General features: G+C 55.5%; 11 protein-coding genes across 11 annotated transcripts; 7 read left to right on the top strand and 4 right to left on the bottom strand.

The window, feature by feature from the left end:
* Window positions 1-908: 908 nt before the first annotated feature.
* Window positions 909-1,842, top strand: LOC148298551 (uncharacterized). Its single transcript, XM_088276803.1, has one exon. The coding sequence runs from the start codon at window positions 1,029-1,031 to the stop codon at window positions 1,734-1,736; it is 708 nt and encodes a 235-aa protein (XP_088132929.1). The 5' UTR covers window positions 909-1,028; the 3' UTR covers window positions 1,737-1,842.
* Window positions 1,843-2,600: 758 nt separating this feature from the next.
* Window positions 2,601-3,302, bottom strand: LOC148298550 (histone H4). Its single transcript, XM_088276800.1, has one exon. The coding sequence runs from the start codon at window positions 3,222-3,224 to the stop codon at window positions 2,913-2,915; it is 312 nt and encodes a 103-aa protein (XP_088132926.1). The 5' UTR covers window positions 3,225-3,302; the 3' UTR covers window positions 2,601-2,912.
* A 430-nt stretch (window positions 3,303-3,732) lies between these two features.
* LOC148298549 (histone H3) lies at window positions 3,733-4,233 on the top strand. Its single transcript, XM_088276804.1, has one exon. The coding sequence runs from the start codon at window positions 3,823-3,825 to the stop codon at window positions 4,231-4,233; it is 411 nt and encodes a 136-aa protein (XP_088132930.1). The 5' UTR covers window positions 3,733-3,822.
* Window positions 4,234-5,034: 801 nt separating this feature from the next.
* LOC148298548 (histone H2A) lies at window positions 5,035-5,872 on the bottom strand. The gene has a single exon (XM_088276795.1). It carries the CDS (start codon window positions 5,520-5,522, stop codon window positions 5,148-5,150), a length of 375 nt encoding a protein of 124 aa, XP_088132921.1. The 5' UTR covers window positions 5,523-5,872; the 3' UTR covers window positions 5,035-5,147.
* A 19-nt stretch (window positions 5,873-5,891) lies between these two features.
* LOC148298547 (histone H2B) lies at window positions 5,892-6,266 on the top strand. The gene has a single exon (XM_088276794.1). The coding sequence runs from the start codon at window positions 5,892-5,894 to the stop codon at window positions 6,264-6,266; it is 375 nt and encodes a 124-aa protein (XP_088132920.1).
* A 2,273-nt stretch (window positions 6,267-8,539) lies between these two features.
* On the top strand, window positions 8,540-9,431 carry LOC148298546 (uncharacterized). Its single transcript, XM_088276801.1, has one exon. It carries the CDS (start codon window positions 8,619-8,621, stop codon window positions 9,324-9,326), a length of 708 nt encoding a protein of 235 aa, XP_088132927.1. The 5' UTR covers window positions 8,540-8,618; the 3' UTR covers window positions 9,327-9,431.
* A 759-nt stretch (window positions 9,432-10,190) lies between these two features.
* LOC148298545 (histone H4) lies at window positions 10,191-10,892 on the bottom strand. The gene has a single exon (XM_088276799.1). It carries the CDS (start codon window positions 10,812-10,814, stop codon window positions 10,503-10,505), a length of 312 nt encoding a protein of 103 aa, XP_088132925.1. The 5' UTR covers window positions 10,815-10,892; the 3' UTR covers window positions 10,191-10,502.
* Window positions 10,893-11,322: 430 nt separating this feature from the next.
* On the top strand, window positions 11,323-11,823 carry LOC148298544 (histone H3). The gene has a single exon (XM_088276805.1). The coding sequence runs from the start codon at window positions 11,413-11,415 to the stop codon at window positions 11,821-11,823; it is 411 nt and encodes a 136-aa protein (XP_088132931.1). The 5' UTR covers window positions 11,323-11,412.
* A 1,364-nt stretch (window positions 11,824-13,187) lies between these two features.
* On the top strand, window positions 13,188-18,425 carry LOC148298543 (uncharacterized). Its single transcript, XM_088276798.1, has one exon. It carries the CDS (start codon window positions 13,188-13,190, stop codon window positions 18,423-18,425), a length of 5,238 nt encoding a protein of 1,745 aa, XP_088132924.1.
* A 1,207-nt stretch (window positions 18,426-19,632) lies between these two features.
* Window positions 19,633-20,470, bottom strand: LOC148298542 (histone H2A). The gene has a single exon (XM_088276797.1). The coding sequence runs from the start codon at window positions 20,118-20,120 to the stop codon at window positions 19,746-19,748; it is 375 nt and encodes a 124-aa protein (XP_088132923.1). The 5' UTR covers window positions 20,121-20,470; the 3' UTR covers window positions 19,633-19,745.
* A 19-nt stretch (window positions 20,471-20,489) lies between these two features.
* On the top strand, window positions 20,490-20,864 carry LOC148298541 (histone H2B). The gene has a single exon (XM_088276796.1). It carries the CDS (start codon window positions 20,490-20,492, stop codon window positions 20,862-20,864), a length of 375 nt encoding a protein of 124 aa, XP_088132922.1.
* Window positions 20,865-21,174: the final 310 nt, after the last annotated feature.

Here is a 21,174-nt window from a genome sequence, read left to right as displayed (position 1 = left end):
TAAGTCGATGACGTTTCACTTTTTACAGAACGAGCCTACTACTGCGCGCGGAGCTCGCGTCATTTTGCACGTAGACCGGAATCATTCATACTTATTATCGGTCTGTTTTATTCGTTCTTTCTTTTCTATTCATCTACTTCTATCATTCTCCCAACTCCTCTTTTTCCTTTCTTTATTTATATTTTTTCTAACTTCTATTCTTCTTTCTTTCACTTACGCCTTCCGATGATTCTACTACTACTACTACTACTACTATCCATCCCATTCGTGATACGATTCCTCGCAAACGACGGATCGTTATTATATTAATGTATTTTTTTTTTTTTTAATTCTATTCTTTTCTTCTATCTTTTCGCGTCTCACTCGTTCGACATGTAATCCTACGATAGCCGTTAGTAGATCGATCAATCGTTATAATTCACTAGATAATATTCGCTCCCGACCCGGAGGCAGGTCTCTCTCTCGGCCCGGACGCTCTCCGGCGGTCCGTCGGCGTTCGCGTGTGTTACGTCCGGCCGCTTCGGGGGCCCTCGCTCCGCCACCGGAGGCCCTCCGCGGCCGGCGGACGTCTCGGACCCGGGGCCGGGTCCTGCCCGACGGGGGCGGCGCGCGCCCGGGCCGCCAGCTCGCCGGGGAGACGCATTCGCGGCCGGCTTTCGGCCGCCCAACGCTGCCGCCCTGCAGCTTTTGCGCCTCTAAACGTCCGCCGCGCCGCGGCCCGGCCCCCGGGCCGGCCGACCCGGCCGCCGGCCGACGGCGGGACCTCCCGGCCGCGGGACCCGCCGCGCTCCGCGTCCCCGGGCGGATCCGTTCGGCCGCCAGGGCGGTTTTCGTCCGGCCGCCTAAGCATAAATGACAACACTTTTCATCGGCAAAATCGACAAGCGCGCACCGACCGTCCGCGACACGGTATAAATTTTTACCGACAGGCGAGAACGAGCGCCGTCTGACGACAAATACGGGAACTAATCGTCCCCCCGCAACCGCTCTACGCTCGCTACAGAACGCAACGCAACAAGACTCGCAAGATGGCAGACACAGCAGCACCCGCGGCCGCCTCCCCCCTGCCGGCGACTCCGGCCAAGAAGGCGAAAGCGTCCGCCGCCGCCGCCTCCAAGAAGCCGAAGGCGAAGCCCTCGCACCCGAAGACGTCCGAGATGGTGAACAACGCCATCAAGGAGCTGAAGGAGCGCGGCGGCTCCTCCCTGCAGGCCATCAAGAAGTACATCTCGGCCAACTACAAGGTCGACGCGGACAAGCTGGCCCCGTTCATCAAGAAGTACCTCAAGGGGGCCGTCGAATCCGGCGCCCTGGTGCAGACGAAGGGCAAGGGAGCGTCCGGTTCGTTCAAGCTGGAGGCGAGCAAGGCGAAGGCGTCGGCCGGCGGGGCCAAGAAGAAGAGCAAGCCCGCCGCGTCCGCCGCTTCCAAGAAGCGCGCCGCCCCCGCCAAGGAGAAGAAGCCGGCCGCGGAGAAGTCATCCGCCGCCGCCGCCGCCGCGAAGAAGAAGCCCGCCAAGAAGGCGGCCGCGGCTCCCGCCAAGGCGAAGAAGGCCGCCGCCTCCCCGGCAGCCAAGAAGGCGGCCGCGAAGAAGGCCGCCCCCGCCAAGGCGAAGAGCCCGACCAAGGCGAAGAAGACCGCCAAGCCGCCCACCAAGAAGCCCAAGGCGCCGAAGCCCAAGAAGGCCGCCGCCCCGAAGGCCAAGCCCGCGGCAAAGAAGGCCGCCCCGAAGAAGTAGGGGTGGAGTCGTCTTTGTCGTCGTCGCCGCAGCAGCCGCCGTTGCATATTGTCATATTGCACAGATCACGCAGAAGAGTCAAAAAGCCCTTGTCAGGGCTACCAAACGATTCACACACACACCTATTCGGAACACGCTCAGTCGTCTTTCGTGACTTTCGTGAATTTTCATTATTATTTATTTTCATCGAAATGGGATGATTTATTAAATATCTCTCGTATACCATATACGAACTACATGCACTCCCATGCCACACGAGCGTTCACACTCCGGCCTAGAATATTTCGCTCGACAGTCATTAGTCAGCGGACGTTGCGTCATAATATAAAATATAATATATATCGATACAAAGTACAACAGTTTTTGAAAGAAAAGGCAACGCCGCGCGCGCCACCTGCAAAACTATTCACACAAACGCATCCGGATCACGCGTAGTCGGATCGTTGTCACGTGAATATGGGATGACCTACTATTAATCTCTCTCTCCTTGTATACGCGTACACTCCCACGACACGTGATTGTTTCCGGCCTGGAATCTTTCACTCGAGAGTGATTAGCGACGTTACTTACGCCCACAATATACATACATTGTATAAGTAAGTAAACTAAGTTTGAGTTCTCTCTGGTCGTAACAGCTGTCACCGTTTCCAGGCGAAACAGCTGTCACCCTTTTGCTGTCACTCTCATTTCTTTTATGTTTTTTTTTATTAAGACTCCCAAATTTGCGTCGCGTATTATAATATGTACATTTATATAAACATGAATACAATTCAGGAAAGGATAGAGAGAGAGAGCGAGAGTGAAAAAAAAATCAATGATTTGTACGCACTATCATCGTGTGCGGATACCCCGCTCCCTTGCGGTTCTCGAAGCCGTACGAGAGAGAAAAAAGAAAGAAATAAAGCAAAGCTCTATCCATCCACGTAGGTAATTGTATTGTGTTATTTAAATTTCGAAAAGCGAAAAACGGTTACGACATGGGTCGGTCAGGCAGTTGTTGGCCCTGAGAAGGGCCGTTTTTTGTTTTCAAATCGCATTCACATCGCGCGTAGCAGCGCGGTGCGGTGGTGGCGGTGGCGTGCGGGCGTCGGGACGGCCGGGGCGAATGTATCTCGCGCTGCGTGCGGTGCGGTGAAGAGCGGTGAAGAGCGGTGAAGAGCGGCGAAGATCGGCGACTTAACCTCCGAAACCGTACAGGGTGCGGCCCTGGCGCTTCAGGGCGTAGACGACGTCCATGGCGGTGACGGTCTTCCTCTTGGCGTGCTCGGTGTAGGTGACCGCGTCCCTGATCACGTTCTCGAGGAACACCTTCAGGACGCCGCGCGTCTCCTCGTAGATGAGACCGGAGATGCGCTTGACGCCGCCTCGGCGGGCCAGACGGCGGATGGCCGGCTTCGTGATGCCCTGGATGTTATCGCGGAGGACTTTCCTGTGTCGCTTGGCGCCTCCTTTCCCCAGACCTTTTCCTCCCTTTCCGCGACCGGTCATCTTCTCTGCGTGTGGTCTTCTTTTCGGTTACAGTAGTCGCTGCTCGCACGGTGCTCTACCGTGCGTGTGTAGGATTCGTGTGGCGTTTTTCGCCGGCCGGGGCCGCTTTTATGCACCAGACGTGCGCCCGCGTCTCCCCTCGCCGCCGAGCGATCCGACAGCTACGACGACACGCGCGCCGTCTCACTCTCGCGCGCGAGCAGCGAGGGCGAGAGGCGAGAGGATCGGCGCGACTCGGTATCGCGTCACGCGAATATATGTCTCAGTTTGTTATATGCATAACATTATTCCAGGCTAGGTTTTGAGTGTTTTTCGTAATTTTTCTGCATGCACATTTCTCCGGGGAGGATGCGATTGTTTCTCCACTCTATCTCCCGTCTCGCTTCACCGTCGAGCCCGTCCCGTCCCGTCCCGTCCCGTCCCGTCCCGTCCCGTCCCGTCCCCTCCGTCCCGCCCGACCGCCCGGCGGTTGGGAATATTCGAATCGGCCAATGGCGTCGGCCCATCCCCCCCCACGGGGGAGACGGTATTTTCGATAAATATGACGCGCCCGGGAAATTTTTCCGAATAGAGAGAAGAATCCTACTCAGCTACAGCCATGGCACGTACGAAGCAGACCGCTCGCAAGTCCACCGGGGGCAAGGCGCCCAGGAAGCAGCTGGCCACGAAGGCGGCCCGCAAGAGCGCCCCGGCCACCGGCGGCGTGAAGAAGCCCCATCGCTACAGGCCCGGCACGGTCGCGCTCAGGGAGATCCGCCGCTACCAGAAGAGCACCGAGCTGCTGATCCGCAAGCTCCCCTTCCAGCGCCTGGTGCGCGAGATCGCCCAGGACTTCAAGACCGACCTCCGCTTCCAGAGCTCGGCCGTCATGGCCCTGCAGGAGGCGAGCGAGGCCTACCTGGTCGGCCTCTTCGAGGACACGAACCTGTGCGCGATCCACGCCAAGCGCGTCACCATCATGCCCAAGGACATCCAGCTGGCCAGGCGCATCCGAGGCGAGCGCGCCTAAGCGAGCTCTATGCGACGAGACGCGGCACGATTTTCGGTCGGTCGGTCGATCGGTCTGATTGACTAACACGCAGTACAGTGGTATCGGGCGGCCGTCACCTCGACCCGTTCCGATCGGTCGATCGATTCGAATAAAAATGGTCCTTTTCAGGACCGCATACACCTTAATCATCCACAATCGAATTCGCCAGCAGTATGATTTTGATACTCGTAGCAGTATGATTTCGATACTTGAGTAAAAAAAAAAAAAAATATATATAATAATAATAATAATAATAATAACTTCCAATAAATTAATATGTATTTTACTCGCGAATCAATAGTAATTTTAAACATTCAAATCACGCAAGAGTACCGGAACGTACGATTTATTAATTTCATTATCGTCTCAGCGCTGAGATCATGTCGCATTTCGTTTTAATTACCTAACGTCCAAGCGCGACACGGCTCATCATGACCCTACTCAGGCTTTGACTCTTATTAATTTCATATATTTCACGAGTGAAAATTCTAAACAAAAACACTCGCCGAGATCATCTCGTATTGACACGCGTCGTAAGTTGCGTGCGCCGGGCGCTTTACCCATCGCGCATTCATTTACTTGCGATTTTTATTCATTTCATTATCAGTGTTTCTAGCATATCATATCGGTACTACCATACTATACCACAATTCAGGTCCGCGCACACGGACGGAACGGTCCTAGCGCGCTTCGGATATATTTCTTAAATGTACATAAATAATGAGAATAGTTATAAAATCAGCGAACGGGTAACGATTGGCAATAAATACATGTGGCGGTCCTGAAAAGGACCTTTGTGTACACTACTCTGCGAGATGATGATGAAACGGGCGGAGGAGTCCGGGGAGTAGAGAGAGAAGAGTGGAGGATGAGCGGGCGCAGAATCATCATTCTTACGCCTTCTTCTCGGTCTTCTTGGGCAGGAGCACGGCCTGGATGTTGGGCAGGACGCCTCCCTGGGCGATGGTCACCCCGGAGAGCAGCTTGTTCAGCTCCTCGTCGTTGCGAATGGCCAACTGAAGATGACGGGGGATGATCCTCGTCTTCTTGTTATCCCTGGCGGCGTTGCCGGCCAACTCCAGCACCTCGGCGGCCAGGTACTCCATGACGGCGGCCAGGTACACGGGCGCACCGGCGCCGACCCTCTCGGCGTAGTTGCCCTTCCTGAGCAGCCTGTGGATACGGCCGACGGGGAACTGCAGACCGGCGCGGTTCGAGCGGGACTTTGCCTTTCCCTTCACTTTGCCTCCCTTTCCGCGACCCGACATGGCGAGTGGTCGGAGATCTGAACTGGTTCTCTGCGATATGCGAAGCGAGGATGTGCGAGCTGGAGTGCGCGCACGTTGCGACCGTCGAGAGGTGAGTCAAGTCAAGTCAATGGCGAAAACGGGCGCACACACCTTATTTACGCCCTCCGCGAAGCGCACGCAGCGCCGCCGGGACCGGTCCCGCGGGGGGACCCTCCCCTGCCGCCGGCCCGGACGGCCCGACCGGCGGCCCTGGCTGGGTGCGCCGACCGAAGTGACAAAAACGGTCGATTTTTCAGTTTGCGCCACGCACACCGCACAGTACAGACAGTCCACCGCGACTCCTCTGCTCCACTCTACGCCGCATCTATTCCGAGATAAGAAGAGACAATGCCGCCCAAGACGAGCGGAAAGGCAGCCAAGAAGTCGGGCAAGGCCCAGAAGAACATCTCCAAGGGGGACAAGAAGAAGTCGAAGCGCAGGAGGAAGGAGAGCTACGCCATCTACATCTACAAGGTGCTCAAGCAGGTGCATCCCGACACCGGAATCTCCAGTAAGGCGATGAGCATCATGAACAGCTTCGTGAACGACATCTTCGAGCGCATCGCCGCCGAGGCGTCCCGTCTCGCCCACTACAACAAGAGGTCGACGATCACCAGCAGGGAGATCCAGACCGCCGTCAGGCTGCTGCTGCCCGGGGAGCTGGCCAAGCACGCCGTCAGCGAGGGCACCAAGGCCGTCACCAAGTACACCAGCTCCAAGTAGGCGCCAGCGCCAGCGCCAGCGCGTTGAAACACGACGCGACACGCACACGGACGCGCGATATTCGTCTGCACCGAATATTGTAATCTATACACACCGACATCGTCATCATCATAATAATCATCGACATCAACAGCGCCGTCGTCGTCTACGTTAAACCATCTAATACAGCGCAATTAACAAAGGTCCTTATCAGGACCACCACACGAATAATCCAAATACTTACTGCAAATATATTATACTATAGACAGATGTGTGTGTAAATAATAACTACGATAATAGAACGAGAAGCGCAACAGTGATAAGCGCCCCGTAACGGATCGCGCAACCGGCCGCGCCGCGGTGCGCGGCGATTGCCTATCGCACGATTAGCCGGGCGTCCGATCAAAATTGTCCTTTTTTTATATAAAAAATCATATACGTACGCATGTATATTATATATATACACATTTTTTTCTCCTTCTTTTTATTTGGCCGTTGTTTCGGTTGCAAAATTGCTGTCACCTTTCGCAGTTTTTTGTTTTTGGTTTTTTTTTTTTCCCCGAGCGGAACTGCTGTGATTTTTTTTTGAGTTCTCTCTGGTCGTAACAGCTGTCACCTTCTTCTTCTTCTTCAGTTTTAGGGCGAAACAGCTGTCACCCTTTTCAGGCGAAACAGCTGTCACCCTTTTGCTGTCACTTTCATTTCTTTTATGTTTTTTTTTTTTTGACTCCCAAATTTGCGTCGCGTATTATGATATGTACATTTATATAAACATGAATACAATTCAGGAAAGGATAGAGAGAGAGAGCGAGAGTGAAAAAAAATCAATGATTTCTACGTACTATCATCGTGTGCGGATACTCCGCTCCCTTGCGGTTCTCGAAGCCGTACGATTCTATCATACTATCGTACGTACGGTGCCATATCCTCGAGGGCCTCTTCGACATGTCACCTTACCTAGTCATTTTTTTTTTTTTTTTTTTTTCCCCCTTTCCTTCGCTTCTTCTTCATTCTTTATGCATACTAATATACACCTGACAACTATTCTCATTACAAATACCATTTCCGATCACCTACCGAACTCGCCCCGACATTCGACATACATACATACACATCTTCAACAGTAGATACACGTTTTTATTTTTCATATTTCATTTAATACATATTCCTATTATCACATATTGTTATTATTGTTCTTCTTCACGCGTATCATCGTCATCGTCGTCATCGTCGGTCGTACGCACCGCTACGGCGACACGAATCATCATCATCGTCGCATCTCACCCGATTATATATCATCATCATCCCGATTTCGATTTTTTTTTTTTTTTTTTTTTTTTTTATAAGTCGATGACGTTTCACTTTTTACAGAACGAGCCTACTACTGCGCGCGGAGCTCGCGTCATTTTGCACGTAGACCGGAATCATTCATACTTATTATCGGTCTGTTTTATTCGTTCTTTCTTTTCTATTCATCTACTTCTATCATTCTCCCAACTCCTCTTTTTCCTTTCTTTATTTATATTTTTTCTAACTTCTATTCTTCTTTCTTTCACTTACGCCTTCCGATGATTCTACTACTACTACTACTACTACTATCCATCCCATTCGTGATACGATTCCTCGCAAACGACGGATCGTTATTATATTAATGTATTTTTTTTTTTTTTTAATTCTATTCTTTTCTTCTATCTTTTCGCGTCTCACTCGTTCGACATGTAATCCTACGATAGCCGTTAGTAGATCGATCAATCGTTATAATTCACTAGATAATATTCGCTCCCGACCCGGAGGCAGGTCTCTCTCTCGGCCCGGACGCTCTCCGGCGGTCCGTCGGCGTTCGCGTGTGTTACGTCCGGCCGCTTCGGGGGGCCCTCGCTCCGCCACCGGAGGCCCTCCGCGGCCGGCGGACGTCTCGGACCCGGGGCCGGGTCCTGCCCGACGGGGGCGGCGCGCGCCCGGGCCGCCAGCTCGCCGGGGAGACGCATTCGCGGCCGGCTTTCGGCCGCCCAACGCTGCCGCCCTGCAGCTTTTGCGCCTCTAAACGTCCGCCGCGCCGCGGCCCGGCCCCCGGGCCGGCCGACCCGGCCGCCGGCCGACGGCGGGACCTCCCGGCCGCGGGACCCGCCGCGCTCCGCGTCCCCGGGCGGATCCGTTCGGCCGCCAGGGCGGTTTTCGTCCGGCCGCCTAAGCATAAATGACAACACTTTTCATCGGCAAAATCGACAAGCGCGCACCGACCGTCCGCGACACGGTATAAATTTTTACCGACAGGCGAGAACGAGCGCCGTCTGACGACAAATACGGGAACTAATCGTCCCCCCGCAACCGCTCTACGCTCGCTACAGAACGCAACGCAACAAGACTCGCAAGATGGCAGACACAGCAGCACCCGCGGCCGCCTCCCCCCTGCCGGCGACTCCGGCCAAGAAGGCGAAAGCGTCCGCCGCCGCCGCCTCCAAGAAGCCGAAGGCGAAGCCCTCGCACCCGAAGACGTCCGAGATGGTGAACAACGCCATCAAGGAGCTGAAGGAGCGCGGCGGCTCCTCCCTGCAGGCCATCAAGAAGTACATCTCGGCCAACTACAAGGTCGACGCGGACAAGCTGGCCCCGTTCATCAAGAAGTACCTCAAGGGGGCCGTCGAATCCGGCGCCCTGGTGCAGACGAAGGGCAAGGGAGCGTCCGGTTCGTTCAAGCTGGAGGCGAGCAAGGCGAAGGCGTCGGCCGGCGGGGCCAAGAAGAAGAGCAAGCCCGCCGCGTCCGCCGCTTCCAAGAAGCGCGCCGCCCCCGCCAAGGAGAAGAAGCCGGCCGCGGAGAAGTCATCCGCCGCCGCCGCCGCCGCGAAGAAGAAGCCCGCCAAGAAGGCGGCCGCGGCTCCCGCCAAGGCGAAGAAGGCCGCCGCCTCCCCGGCAGCCAAGAAGGCGGCCGCGAAGAAGGCCGCCCCCGCCAAGGCGAAGAGCCCGACCAAGGCGAAGAAGACCGCCAAGCCGCCCACCAAGAAGCCCAAGGCGCCGAAGCCCAAGAAGGCCGCCGCCCCGAAGGCCAAGCCCGCGGCAAAGAAGGCCGCCCCGAAGAAGTAGGGGTGGAGTCGTCTTTGTCGTCGTCGCCGCAGCAGCCGCCGTTGCATATTGTCATATTGCACAGATCACGCAGAAGAGTCAAAAAGCCCTTGTCAGGGCTACCAAACGATTCACACACACACCTATTCGGAACACGCTCAGTCGTCTTTCGTGACTTTCGTGAATTTTCATTATTATTTATTTTCATCGAAATGGGATGATTTATTAAATATCTCTCGTATACCATATACGAACTACATGCACTCCCATGCCACACGAGCGTTCACACTCCGGCCTAGAATATTTCGCTCGACAGTCATTAGTCAGCGGACGTTGCGTCATAATATAAAATATAATATATATCGATACAAAGTACAACAGTTTTTGAAAGAAAAGGCAACGCCGCGCGCGCCACCTGCAAAACTATTCACACAAACGCATCCGGATCACGCGTAGTCGGATCGTTGTCACGTGAATATGGGATGACCTACTATTAATCTCTCTCTCCTTGTATACGCGTACACTCCCACGACACGTGATTGTTTCCGGCCTGGAATCTTTCACTCGAGAGTGATTAGCGACGTTACTTACGCCCACAATATACATACATTGTATAAGTAAGTAAACTAAGTTTGAGTTCTCTCTGGTCGTAACAGCTGTCACCGTTTCCAGGCGAAACAGCTGTCACCCTTTTGCTGTCACTCTCATTTCTTTTATGTTTTTTTTTATTAAGACTCCCAAATTTGCGTCGCGTATTATAATATGTACATTTATATAAACATGAATACAATTCAGGAAAGGATAGAGAGAGAGAGCGAGAGTGAAAAAAAAATCAATGATTTGTACGCACTATCATCGTGTGCGGATACCCCGCTCCCTTGCGGTTCTCGAAGCCGTACGAGAGAGAAAAAAGAAAGAAATAAAGCAAAGCTCTATCCATCCACGTAGGTAATTGTATTGTGTTATTTAAATTTCGAAAAGCGAAAAACGGTTACGACATGGGTCGGTCAGGCAGTTGTTGGCCCTGAGAAGGGCCGTTTTTTGTTTTCAAATCGCATTCACATCGCGCGTAGCAGCGCGGTGCGGTGGTGGCGGTGGCGTGCGGGCGTCGGGACGGCCGGGGCGAATGTATCTCGCGCTGCGTGCGGTGCGGTGAAGAGCGGTGAAGAGCGGTGAAGAGCGGCGAAGATCGGCGACTTAACCTCCGAAACCGTACAGGGTGCGGCCCTGGCGCTTCAGGGCGTAGACGACGTCCATGGCGGTGACGGTCTTCCTCTTGGCGTGCTCGGTGTAGGTGACCGCGTCCCTGATCACGTTCTCGAGGAACACCTTCAGGACGCCGCGCGTCTCCTCGTAGATGAGACCGGAGATGCGCTTGACGCCGCCTCGGCGGGCCAGACGGCGGATGGCCGGCTTCGTGATGCCCTGGATGTTATCGCGGAGGACTTTCCTGTGTCGCTTGGCGCCTCCTTTCCCCAGACCTTTTCCTCCCTTTCCGCGACCGGTCATCTTCTCTGCGTGTGGTCTTCTTTTCGGTTACAGTAGTCGCTGCTCGCACGGTGCTCTACCGTGCGTGTGTAGGATTCGTGTGGCGTTTTTCGCCGGCCGGGGCCGCTTTTATGCACCAGACGTGCGCCCGCGTCTCCCCTCGCCGCCGAGCGATCCGACAGCTACGACGACACGCGCGCCGTCTCACTCTCGCGCGCGAGCAGCGAGGGCGAGAGGCGAGAGGATCGGCGCGACTCGGTATCGCGTCACGCGAATATATGTCTCAGTTTGTTATATGCATAACATTATTCCAGGCTAGGTTTTGAGTGTTTTTCGTAATTTTTCTGCATGCACATTTCTCCGGGGAGGATGCGATTGTTTCTCCACTCTATCTCCCGTCTCGCTTCACCGTCGAGCCCGTCCCGTCCCGTCCCGTCCCGTCCCGTCCCGTCCCGTCCCGTCCCCTCCGTCCCGCCCGACCGCCCGGCGGTTGGGAATATTCGAATCGGCCAATGGCGTCGGCCCATCCCCCCCCACGGGGGAGACGGTATTTTCGATAAATATGACGCGCCCGGGAAATTTTTCCGAATAGAGAGAAGAATCCTACTCAGCTACAGCCATGGCACGTACGAAGCAGACCGCTCGCAAGTCCACCGGGGGCAAGGCGCCCAGGAAGCAGCTGGCCACGAAGGCGGCCCGCAAGAGCGCCCCGGCCACCGGCGGCGTGAAGAAGCCCCATCGCTACAGGCCCGGCACGGTCGCGCTCAGGGAGATCCGCCGCTACCAGAAGAGCACCGAGCTGCTGATCCGCAAGCTCCCCTTCCAGCGCCTGGTGCGCGAGATCGCCCAGGACTTCAAGACCGACCTCCGCTTCCAGAGCTCGGCCGTCATGGCCCTGCAGGAGGCGAGCGAGGCCTACCTGGTCGGCCTCTTCGAGGACACGAACCTGTGCGCGATCCACGCCAAGCGCGTCACCATCATGCCCAAGGACATCCAGCTGGCCAGGCGCATCCGAGGCGAGCGCGCCTAAGCGAGCTCTATGCGACGAGACGCGGCACGATTTTCGGTCGGTCGGTCGATCGGTCTGATTGACTAACACGCAGTACAGTGGTATCGGGCGGCCGTCACCTCGACCCGTTCCGATCGGTCGATCGATTCGAATAAAAATGGTCCTTTTCAGGACCGCATACACCTTAATCATCCACAATCGAATTCGCCAGCAGTATGATTTTGATACTCGTAGCAGTATGATTTCGATACTTGAGTAAAAAAAAAAAAAAAATATATATAATAATAATAATAATAATAATAACTTCCAATAAATTAATATGTATTTTACTCGCGAATCAATAGTAATTTTAAACATTCAAATCACGCAAGAGTACCGGAACGTACGATTTATTAATTTCATTATCGTCTCAGCGCTGAGATCATGTCGCATTTCGTTTTAATTACCTAACGTCCAAGCGCGACACGGCTCATCATGACTGTAGCCGACGTAAAGAAAACGTAGATTTAGAAATAGAATTAATTAGCTTAGGGACCTCGGTATGTGTTAGCAATGTACTACCCCCTCAATAAAGACTGAAATGTGTCGCTTTCGGGGGTGGTCTTTGCCCATACCGAGGAGAGAAATAGCTCTAGGTTAGATTAAGCTATTTTTAAGATATCTATAAGACTGAATATATTGTAATGTGTATACTGCTCTGCGGTGCGCGCTCGACTGCGCCGAAGTAGCGGAGTGGGGATGTCCTTATACGTGCTAGAGGGAGACGGTACGCGAATGCCCTCGCTCCCTCTACGCCGTGATTGGCGGACATACCCCCCTCCGCGATTGGTCAGGCACGGCCGGGCGGCGCTACGGCGAGGCACCCAGAGCGGGTATATATAGGGGTGTATTCAAGTTAATAAATCAGATTTCGACCGACTACCGCTGCGTTTTCTTCTCTCCGCCCCGCTTCTTCCCGACTTCGCTGCCCGCCCGGACTCATCGCCCCTCAGGAACATTCGACCGCCGCTACCCCCTGGACTTGGACTCGGATTTACTTTGGAGCTGACTGCACCCGGACTGGACGACGACGGAGCCGCCGCGACGACCCGACGGAGCGATACCGGACTTACGACCCGGTTGCCTGCTGCGTGCAGGTTGCGACTGCCGGTGCTACGTACCGCCTTCGCCGGCGATCGCAAGGGATCTCTGGGCTTTCGGTGGATCTCTACGCGGGTAGATTCACCGTCGAGCGCGGCCGCGGACTGAGACTTGCCCGGCCGCTCTGCGCTGACGCCAGCACCTGCGGCATCTACAGTACTTTGTGCTGCGGCGCGATTGCCTAGTCGCCGCGTCGCGTACAAGTTGGTCCTTCGAGCCGGATCTTCACCGCAGAGCGCCTAGAGATGACTTCGAGAACCCCATCGCTTCGCTCAGGGAGAGGAGGCACACCACCCAGAGAAGAACCGCCAATGGAAGGAGACTCTGTCGAATCGGATTCGTCAGAGGACACCGTCCAAAGGCTAAGAACGCAAGTTCGAAATCTCCGCGCTACACTACGAGACGTCGAGAGCAGCCGCGGACGCGCGGACGCGAATCCCGAGCCCGCGGCGCGTACAACAGACATGGACAACATCATGACAGTATTATCGAGGATGGCGGTACTATTAGAGGCTTCGCAAGGAAGGAGCCCGGCTTCAGTCCCAGAAGACGTCAGCAGGGTCGGCGCTTTGATCGCGCGCCAGTCCACTGCCAAGGATTTACCCGTCTTCGCCGGAGAGCCGCAGGAATGGGCCACGTTCAAATCGCAGTACACTCAGTCGACGGAGATGTGCTGCCTTTCGGATCCGGAGAACCTCCTGCGTCTACAACGCGCATTGAAGGGACGAGCTAGAGAATCGGTATCATCATTACTCGTGGACCCGAGCCAAGTAGGCGTCATAATGAAGACGTTAGAACTTCACTACGGTCAGCCGGACATCGTTGTGTCATCTCTACTGGAAAAGGTGAGAAGACTCCGCTGCATACAGAACGACGGATCGACGCAGGCATTAGTGGACCTATCGAGTGCAGTTCGGAACGCGATAGCGACCTTGGAAAGCTTCGGCGGGGACTACATGTCGACGCCTCAGCTGCTAAGCGAGCTAGTGAGCAAGTTGCCGCTGTGTATGAAGTTTCTATGGTGGTATAGCAGAAGGGGAGACCCCACAAGGCCCACCGCGAAGGATTTCGCGCTGTTTTTGGAAGACATGACGGAATCGGCAATGATAGGCGGCGGTATAGAGCCGCACGTATATAGCGGAAAAGACAGACAGCGCGAGAAGCTTCACAAGCGGGAGCAGGTGCATACAGTGATTTCTGTGGAGAAAAATGTGAATAGTGTCGTGTCATGTGTTTTGTGCGGACAGAGCCACTGGTTGCAATCTTGCCAGGAGTATCTAGAGTGTAGTGTCACAGAGAGATGGAACATAGTGCGACGGAAAAATCTGTGCTACGCGTGTCTAGCGAATACTCACCGGTATGTGAGTTGCAAAAATACGAGGAAGTGCGGCGTCGATGGGTGCCGCCGAACGCACCACAAAACACTTCATACGAGGGATCGAGCCGAAGTGCGCGAAGCTCGATCCGACTCAGACATAAGAGCGCCAGATAGCAGCGCCCGCCGGGATTCGCCCGCTGCTGCCGGCACCGGGGGCGCTAGACCACTCGCGGACGAGAGACAAGCCGCGAGTACGAGCGAAAGGAACATCGACTCCGGACACAGTTCCCGAGTCTACAACTTGGTTACGAGCACGCACGCTCGTGAGGAGCCAGTGCTCCTGAAGGTGATCCCCGTCACCCTAAGCGGTCCGCGCGGAGAAGCGGACGTCTATGCATTGCTCGACGAGGGATCAACCATAACACTGCTGGACTCGAAGATTGCCAACGACATCGCGGAACCAGGGGGTGCCCGAGGATTGAGGATTCACGGTGCTGGCGGGATGTGCGTTACCGATGCAACTTCGAGGAAGGTGACACTGGAGGTGCGCGGGACTGCGAAGGGACAATTCTCGCTCCGTGCAAACACGATTCGGAAGCTGCATCTACCGCCACAACCGGTGGCTAGTATAGATGGTAGGGTGCAGCATGTGCGCCCGCAATTACTGATCGGCCAGGACAACGCCTCACTTATTGTGTCAAGAGAGGCGCGTAATTGCGGGAACTACATCGCCTCCGAGACGGCCCTGGGAACGGTCGTTCATGGGGGGCGATTCCGCCAGACTTGCGTCAATACTCTGATGGCGTTAAGTGCGGACCAGAGGCTGGAAGAGCTAGTCCAGCGGAACTATGCTGTGGATGCGCTGGGAATATGCGCTGCAGCGAAAATATCGCGCCAGGAGGCGCAAGCCATAGAGGTCATGAAGGCTACGACCCGTTTCCTACCTGAAGGGCGGTACGAGACGGGGCTTCTATGGAAGGAAGGCGGGCCTTGTTTGGAAAACAATCGCCGTATCGCGCTGAACCGCTTCTCAAGCTTGGAGAAAAAGTTCAGAAAGGATAGTCAATTCGCCGGGGCCTACCGAAGGAAGATTGAAGAATATCTCGCCAAGGGGTACGCGCGGGAATTGGCAACGGCCGAAATAGAGGACACTTCGAGTGGGCGATGGTACCTCCCCCACTTCGCAGTAACAAACGTAAACAAGCCCGACAAATTACGTATTGTGTTCGACGCCGCCAGCTTTTGTAACGGGGCCTCATTGAATGGCATGTTGGCCAATGGACCGGATCTCCTCTCATCGCTTGTGGGGAATATCATGCGATTTCGCGAGGGGAAGGTCGCGCTGGCGGCGGACATAAGGGAGATGTTTCTCCAAATAAAGATAAGGAAGGAGGACCAGCGGGCGCAGCTGTTCCTCTGGCGAAATAATCCCGACGAGGAAATTCGGGAGATGGTTATGACGTCTATGACGTTTGGCGCTGCATGTTCCCCGAGCAGCGCCCAATATGTGCGGAACCGGGTCGCGGAAGACCACGGGCAGGACATGCCCGCCGCCAGAGATGCCGTGCTTCGAAAGTTCTACATGGACGACTACATGGATGCTGTGGATCGCACGACAGATGCGATTCGATTGCGCAGAGAGGTCTGCGAACTTCTACAGCGGGGCGGGTTTACCCTCGCGAACTGGGCGAGTAACGATCCCGCAGTCCTAGAAACAATCCCCGAGGAATTGAGGGGCAAGTGCGCGCGAGACATTATCAGCGGAACCTCGACGACTGAGAGAGTTCTGGGGATAAAATGGGACCCGGTGACTGACGAGTTCCGCTTCAAGTTTGCGGCGTCACGGGAGGTCCCGGCCGGGAGGCCAACGAAAAGGAAAATCCTGAGCGAGGTCATGAGCATATTCGACCCGCTCGGGTTCGTCGGGTGTTTGACGATACGCCCACGGATTCTACTGCAAGATATCTGGCGATCCCACATAGGGTGGGACGAGGAGATAAGCATAGAACAGGCAGATAAGTGGCGCACTTGGATAAACATACTGCGCGAGACCGAGTGCGCCATCCCGCGGCGCGTGGCGAGCAAGGGCCAGCAGGTAGAGCTGCACGTGTTTTCCGACGCATCGGAACAAGCTAGCTGCGCCGTTGCGTATATCGTAGAGGACACCACCGCCGGGAAAAGGGCGACATTTGTGGCCAGCAAGTGTCGGGTGAGCCCGTTACGGGCGCTGTCAATTCCACGCCTGGAATTGCAGGCCGCGCTTATAGCTGCGCGGCTAGCAGCAACCATCAAGAAGGAATGCGGCGTACAACTGCGGGAAACATTCTATTGGACGGACTCCATGACGGTGCTGTGCTGGGTCCGGAGCGATTCCCGCATCTACACGCCGTTTGTGGCCCACCGCCTGGGGGAGATAGATGAGCTCACGAAGGCTCGTGAGTGGCGGTGGGTTCCAGGGAAACAGAACCCGGCTGATCTCGGGACACGAGACGGCGAGATACCGGACATATCGCCGACCGGTGTATGGTTCAGCGGGCCAGAATATATTAGAAGAGGAAGGGATGAATGGCCGCCGCTCAAGGTGACGACGGCAGCATCTCAATCAGAAGTGGAGCTTAAGTGCGCGGACAGCGCTATCGTTATGACAATGCTCCCCGACGAATTACGGTTTTCGTCGTGGAGACGTCTAATCCGGACTACGGCGTGGGTACTGCGGTTTGTAAATCGGTGCCGAAAAAGGAGTCCGGGGAGCGCTACGCTCACGGTCCAGGAGCTCGAGGAATCAGAAAGGGCATGGATAAGGATATGCCAAGAAGACAGCTACCAAGCCGAGATAGCTGCAATCAGACGGGGGGAGTGCCTCCCGCGGGGGAGCCGCTTGATAGGGCTGACCCCGTTCCTAGATAACGAAAGCGTCCTGCGAATGGGGACGCGCATAACCAAAGCGCCCGCTGTGAGCGAGCCCATGAAGGCGCCAGTAATATTAGACGGCGCACACGCATACACCCGATTGATGATCCGGCACTACCATGAGTCGCGACTGCACGCAAGCACGGAGCGAACACTCGGCGAGATTAGACAACAGTTTTTCATCACCCGACTGCGGACAAATGTGAGGAAAGTAATCTACGAGTGTCGCTTCTGTAGGATGCAGAAAGCGCGACCGCAGCCGCCGCTCATGGGACAATTGCCAGTCGGCCGCCTGGATCATCACGTCAGGCCGTTCACCCATTGCGGGGTGGACATGTTCGGGCCCGTACACGTCACGATCGGAAGGCGACGTGAGAAACGGTACGGGGCCCTGTTTACGTGTATGGTGACGCGGGCGGTGCACATAGAAGTCACACCGTCACTGAGCACCGACTCGACGATACAGGCGCTGAGAAGGATGGCCGCTCGCAGGGGGCACCCTAGTACCATATACTCGGACAACGGCACTAACTTCAGGGGAGCTGACAAGGAGCTCGCGGACGCCATGAGAGGACTGGCTGATGATCCCGAGCTCCAAAACGAGGCCACGAAGAGGGGAATCGAGTGGGTGTTCAATCCGCCATCGGCACCTCATATGGGGGGAGCCTGGGAACGGCTCGTCCGGTCAGTAAAAAGGGCGCTGATGGCAATACTTAAAGAACAGTACCCTCGGGAGGAGACGCTAATGACGGCGATAGCGGAGGCCGAGTATACAGTTAATACTCGCCCCCTGACACATGTTTCGCTGGATAGCCGAGACGCCGCCCCTCTGACACCGATGCACTTCCTCATCGGGTCGAGCGGGGCCCAACCACATTTGGCGGACTACAGAGGCGTACCGCCGGGAATATGCCTGAAGAAGCAATGGCGCGTGGCACAGAAGCTAGCGGATGCTTTCTGGAAGAGATGGATGCGGGAGTATCTTCCGACGCTACAACAGAGGCGAAAGTGGCAACAGGCTGCCGCACCTATTAGGGTCGGCGACATCGTGGTGATCACGGACGCAGCCCTGCCGCGGAACGAATGGCCGCGGGGGCGCGTCATAGCAGTCACCCCGGGGAAGGACGGACAAGTGAGGAGCGCCAGGGTCCAGACAGCCGCCGGAACATACACGAGACCCGCCATCAAGCTCGCCGTATTGCTGCTGGGAGACGACGTCGGCGCAAGGATGCCTCCTCGGCAGGGGGGAGTGTAGCCGACGTAAAGAAAACGTAGATTTAGAAATAGAATTAATTAGCTTAGGGACCTCGGTATGTGTTAGCAATGTACTACCCCCTCAATAAAGACTGAAATGTGTCGCTTTCGGGGGTGGTCTTTGCCCATACCGAGGAGAGAAATAGCTCTAGGTTAGATTAAGCTATTTTTAAGATATCTATAAGACTGAATATATTGTAATGTGTATACTGCTCTGCGGTGCGCGCTCGACTGCGCCGAAGTAGCGGAGTGGGGATGTCCTTATACGTGCTAGAGGGAGACGGTACGCGAATGCCCTCGCTCCCTCTACGCCGTGATTGGCGGACATACCCCCCTCCGCGATTGGTCAGGCACGGCCGGGCGGCGCTACGGCGAGGCACCCAGAGCGGGTATATATAGGGGTGTATTCAAGTTAATAAATCAGATTTCGACCGACTACCGCTGCGTTTTCTTCTCTCCGCCCCGCTTCTTCCCGACTTCGCTGCCCGCCCGGACTCATCGCCCCTCAGGAACATTCGACCGCCGCTACCCCCTGGACTTGGACTCGGATTTACTTTGGAGCTGACTGCACCCGGACTGGACGACGACGGAGCCGCCGCGACGACCCGACGGAGCGATACCGGACTTACGACCCGGTTGCCTGCTGCGTGCAGGTTGCGACTGCCGGTGCTACGTACCGCCTTCGCCGGCGATCGCAAGGGATCTCTGGGCTTTCGGTGGATCTCTACGCGGGTAGATTCACCGTCGAGCGCGGCCGCGGACTGAGACTTGCCCGGCCGCTCTGCGCTGACGCCAGCACCTGCGGCATCTACAGTACTTTGTGCTGCGGCGCGATTGCCTAGTCGCCGCGTCGCGTACAATGACCCTACTCAGGCTTTGACTCTTATTAATTTCATATATTTCACGAGTGAAAATTCTAAACAAAAACACTCGCCGAGATCATCTCGTATTGACACGCGTCGTAAGTTGCGTGCGCCGGGCGCTTTACCCATCGCGCATTCATTTACTTGCGATTTTTATTCATTTCATTATCAGTGTTTCTAGCATATCATATCGGTACTACCATACTATACCACAATTCAGGTCCGCGCACACGGACGGAACGGTCCTAGCGCGCTTCGGATATATTTCTTAAATGTACATAAATAATGAGAATAGTTATAAAATCAGCGAACGGGTAACGATTGGCAATAAATACATGTGGCGGTCCTGAAAAGGACCTTTGTGTACACTACTCTGCGAGATGATGATGAAACGGGCGGAGGAGTCCGGGGAGTAGAGAGAGAAGAGTGGAGGATGAGCGGGCGCAGAATCATCATTCTTACGCCTTCTTCTCGGTCTTCTTGGGCAGGAGCACGGCCTGGATGTTGGGCAGGACGCCTCCCTGGGCGATGGTCACCCCGGAGAGCAGCTTGTTCAGCTCCTCGTCGTTGCGAATGGCCAACTGAAGATGACGGGGGATGATCCTCGTCTTCTTGTTATCCCTGGCGGCGTTGCCGGCCAACTCCAGCACCTCGGCGGCCAGGTACTCCATGACGGCGGCCAGGTACACGGGCGCACCGGCGCCGACCCTCTCGGCGTAGTTGCCCTTCCTGAGCAGCCTGTGGATACGGCCGACGGGGAACTGCAGACCGGCGCGGTTCGAGCGGGACTTTGCCTTTCCCTTCACTTTGCCTCCCTTTCCGCGACCCGACATGGCGAGTGGTCGGAGATCTGAACTGGTTCTCTGCGATATGCGAAGCGAGGATGTGCGAGCTGGAGTGCGCGCACGTTGCGACCGTCGAGAGGTGAGTCAAGTCAAGTCAATGGCGAAAACGGGCGCACACACCTTATTTACGCCCTCCGCGAAGCGCACGCAGCGCCGCCGGGACCGGTCCCGCGGGGGGACCCTCCCCTGCCGCCGGCCCGGACGGCCCGACCGGCGGCCCTGGCTGGGTGCGCCGACCGAAGTGACAAAAACGGTCGATTTTTCAGTTTGCGCCACGCACACCGCACAGTACAGACAGTCCACCGCGACTCCTCTGCTCCACTCTACGCCGCATCTATTCCGAGATAAGAAGAGACAATGCCGCCCAAGACGAGCGGAAAGGCAGCCAAGAAGTCGGGCAAGGCCCAGAAGAACATCTCCAAGGGGGACAAGAAGAAGTCGAAGCGCAGGAGGAAGGAGAGCTACGCCATCTACATCTACAAGGTGCTCAAGCAGGTGCATCCCGACACCGGAATCTCCAGTAAGGCGATGAGCATCATGAACAGCTTCGTGAACGACATCTTCGAGCGCATCGCCGCCGAGGCGTCCCGTCTCGCCCACTACAACAAGAGGTCGACGATCACCAGCAGGGAGATCCAGACCGCCGTCAGGCTGCTGCTGCCCGGGGAGCTGGCCAAGCACGCCGTCAGCGAGGGCACCAAGGCCGTCACCAAGTACACCAGCTCCAAGTAGGCGCCAGCGCCAGCGCCAGCGCGTTGAAACACGACGCGACACGCACACGGACGCGCGATATTCGTCTGCACCGAATATTGTAATCTATACACACCGACATCGTCATCATCATAATAATCATCGACATCAACAGCGCCGTCGTCGTCTACGTTAAACCATCTAATACAGCGCAATTAACAAAGGTCCTTATCAGGACCACCACACGAATAATCCAAATACTTACTGCAAATATATTATACTATAGACAGATGTGTGTGTAAATAATAACTACGATAATAGAACGAGAAGCGCAACAGTGATAAGCGCCCCG

The sequence above is a fragment of the Brachycentrus maculatus genome, unplaced genomic scaffold (genome assembly GCF_059751285.1).
Source record: "Brachycentrus maculatus isolate JH-2025_06_01 unplaced genomic scaffold, ASM5975128v1 h1tg001883l, whole genome shotgun sequence".
Classification (NCBI taxonomy): domain Eukaryota; kingdom Metazoa; phylum Arthropoda; class Insecta; order Trichoptera; family Brachycentridae; genus Brachycentrus; species Brachycentrus maculatus.
Note: the sequence above shows the minus strand (reverse complement) of the source record. Positions and strands in the feature narration are given on the sequence as shown.

Coding starts and splice junctions, on each gene's coding strand:
- LOC148298541 (XM_088276796.1), top strand. CDS start 20,490: ATGCCGCCCAAGACGAGCGGAAAGGCAGCCAAGAAGTCGGGCAAGGCC.
- LOC148298546 (XM_088276801.1), top strand. CDS start 8,619: ATGGCAGACACAGCAGCACCCGCGGCCGCCTCCCCCCTGCCGGCGACT.
- LOC148298545 (XM_088276799.1), bottom strand. CDS start 10,814: ATGACCGGTCGCGGAAAGGGAGGAAAAGGTCTGGGGAAAGGAGGCGCC.
- LOC148298548 (XM_088276795.1), bottom strand. CDS start 5,522: ATGTCGGGTCGCGGAAAGGGAGGCAAAGTGAAGGGAAAGGCAAAGTCC.
- LOC148298547 (XM_088276794.1), top strand. CDS start 5,892: ATGCCGCCCAAGACGAGCGGAAAGGCAGCCAAGAAGTCGGGCAAGGCC.
- LOC148298544 (XM_088276805.1), top strand. CDS start 11,413: ATGGCACGTACGAAGCAGACCGCTCGCAAGTCCACCGGGGGCAAGGCG.
- LOC148298550 (XM_088276800.1), bottom strand. CDS start 3,224: ATGACCGGTCGCGGAAAGGGAGGAAAAGGTCTGGGGAAAGGAGGCGCC.
- LOC148298549 (XM_088276804.1), top strand. CDS start 3,823: ATGGCACGTACGAAGCAGACCGCTCGCAAGTCCACCGGGGGCAAGGCG.
- LOC148298551 (XM_088276803.1), top strand. CDS start 1,029: ATGGCAGACACAGCAGCACCCGCGGCCGCCTCCCCCCTGCCGGCGACT.
- LOC148298542 (XM_088276797.1), bottom strand. CDS start 20,120: ATGTCGGGTCGCGGAAAGGGAGGCAAAGTGAAGGGAAAGGCAAAGTCC.
- LOC148298543 (XM_088276798.1), top strand. CDS start 13,188: ATGACTTCGAGAACCCCATCGCTTCGCTCAGGGAGAGGAGGCACACCA.